Source organism: Perkinsus marinus (assembly GCF_000006405.1).
Source record: "Perkinsus marinus ATCC 50983 genomic scaffold scf_1104296947560, whole genome shotgun sequence".
Lineage (NCBI taxonomy): Eukaryota > Perkinsozoa > Perkinsida > Perkinsidae > Perkinsus > Perkinsus marinus.
The window spans coordinates 208,799-211,311 of NW_003210583.1; the positions used below are offsets into that span (position 1 = coordinate 208,799).

The 2,513-nt window shown below is 51.6% G+C and overlaps 1 protein-coding gene across 1 annotated transcript in view; it reads right to left on the bottom strand.

Annotated features, from left to right (window-relative positions):
- Positions 1-1,839: 1,839 nt before the first annotated feature.
- The window catches only part of Pmar_PMAR014540 (hypothetical protein), a gene marked incomplete at both ends in the record, with an annotated part of 909 nt that continues 235 nt past the window's right edge, over positions 1,840-2,513 (bottom strand). The window contains one exon of the mRNA XM_002779398.1: positions 1,840-2,511. Within this exon, the coding sequence (XP_002779444.1) occupies positions 1,840-2,511 (672 nt within the window). The remainder of the gene's footprint in view (positions 2,512-2,513) is intronic.

Here is a 2,513-nt window from a genome sequence, read left to right on the forward strand (position 1 = left end):
GAGAAATAAAAATCTGCAGCAGACCCTGGCTCGATAACATGGTACGGGACGATTCCTGTACTCTCGAAATGCGATGCTGGAATCCAATCTGATACCATAGGGGGAATCCTCGATGCAACAGGAACCATACCAGAGAACAGTTGCGTCTTGAAGTGGTGTGTGTGCTCCACTGCCGTGTGAGTAAATGAGTCAGCGTCGTTATCAATGAGATAGGCATCCAACATTCGCTGCCGAGCGACCATTATCGAATGCTCGTGGGGGTGCTTCTGGAATTTGGTGAAAAAGGTTTGCTGGTGAATGGTCCCGCCATGTCTCTCATTGGTGGCTTCAATCCTCAATGGCGTTCCATCATCATGACGTAGGTAGATAAACCACGTGTCGGGCATAATGTTGCTCGCATACATCCCCGTAAGGTGAATGCCATTAGCCGTACTTGGCTCAACGGTACTCTTCTTCGTCCAGATGTCCTCACAATAGTCCCCGCGGCAGTCGACCTCAAGGAACGCCCAACCATCCTGCTCGAGATCAGAGACTGACCGGATCGCGGGAGTAACCTGCGGGTGCGACGGCACCTCACCAACCAGAACGCTCCGGCCGTTGATGAGGTGTTCCACACGGTAGGACTCCGTTGTCCTGATATGCATGAAGTATTGGTACGGGTGACTAGGATGAGAGTCCACTGAGATCTCGTAATCAGCGCCCGCAATTATGTGGCTTCTTGTTGTGAGCACCCCATCTTCCATGCCGGGCAGTGTGAGCCCTAGGGTCTCCATCTCCACAGACTTCTGGCAAGGGAGGGGTTCACCGAAAGAATCATGAACGTCATCAAGGCAGTGATGCTTTGTTTCAACTTGGAACTCGTAGTGATACCCGCTAGCTCCGACCACTGATAGATAGGAGACCAAGACGAGGCTAAACACCAGGAATCGCATCAAAGGGAGAAATCGGTCTCCTAAAATGACAAAGCAACGATGTCAAAGGAGCGACCATAAGGGGGTCACACGCATCCTGGGGATCATTGCCTTTGTTCATAGCCCGTGACGTGCTGGCGTTGTTGCGTCACGGTGCACGCATAGGTATCGACTCAACATGTCGTGGCCCACGTCACTTGCGCCTTTTTCTCCAGTGGCTGGAGTCCAGCCATGGTTGCCTCACTAGTTCCAGGCCTGGATGTGATCTAGGAACCCTCAGTCCAATTCTGGCACCCCAGCCCGGTATCCGTTGTACCATCAAGAGAGCTTACGCGCAAACTAAGCAAGAATAAGTTTGGTACCTCACTTTAAAGAGGCAGTGTGTCAGGCTATCACTGCGCTAACTCTTCTCTCAATATGCCGACCGACTGCCTGTCGCTGGTCACGATGGAGCAGGTTGAGTGTAGTTCCAGGTCGCCAGTAACTCTTCGGTGATGTGAAGGGAGTTTCTGGGATCCTGTTTAGTGTACGTGCTATTCGAACTCGAGTTCCTCGCGTAGTTGATATGATTCCTTCGGTGATCCGAAAGGGACCTTTTCTGAGGATATAACGGTAACTTGGAACAAATGCCATGCGCCATGCCATCCGATGTGCGGCTGTTAGTGATTGCGAGCAGGACGGATCGAACAAGAGGCTAGGAGGAATTGAAAAAATGAATATGCTGCAGTCCCACAGGGACCAGCTGGGCACGCGCAATGAGTTCCCATTAGGTGTCCCTTGCGAGTATGAGCTCATAGCCACGAGTTCATGCGTGTACTTCTTGCCGCAACAACGGTCAAGTGTCCAACCGTGGGTTCGCAGGAGTTTACAATACCACTTGAAAACGAGGAACTTATGAACACAACCTCACATTGTGAATACGGAAACGTCATGCAGAAACTTCGAACCGCGCTCGCATAGCAGCAGCCGTCCTCTCGACATTCTCAATATTCAGCGCTAGGCGCTCGCAAACAGACCGGATATCTTCACCCAAGAGCAACAGGCAGGCAACAGACTCTTGTAAGAGCGACGGCGTAGAGAGTGTCTCATCAGATGGAGCTACCAGGGCACTCGCCAGACGATGCTTCAGCTCTTCTCTACGTGCACCATTAGAGAGAGCTAGGATGGTGAGAGGCCGAGCATGCAGTAGGAGGTCATCAGGACGCACAGTGGGGTCGGCAAAGCATCGATCCAATAGCAATCGAACGATGCTCGTATCGGTCTTGCAACACGAGACAGCAGTCAAGTTCACATATGCAGTGGCGAGAGACAGATAGGATCCATTAGCAGCATCCCTGTTCAACGCCTCTTTGAAGCCTTCAATGATTGGCTCACATGCTCCGGTCAAAGACTCTCCGCTGGAGGTAATCGCTAGGATCAGCTGAGAAAACTCCTGTACCGCTGTTCTGGCATCACTGATAGCACGAACGTGCTTTACCGCATTATAGGCCAGGGACTCGAAAATCTGAGATCGACAGGAGAGCCCATGTGTGTCTCTTAAGGCCTCTGCCAAAGCAGCACTCTTCCTCAAAGCTAAATAAGTCTTCTGATTGTAGGCCAGCT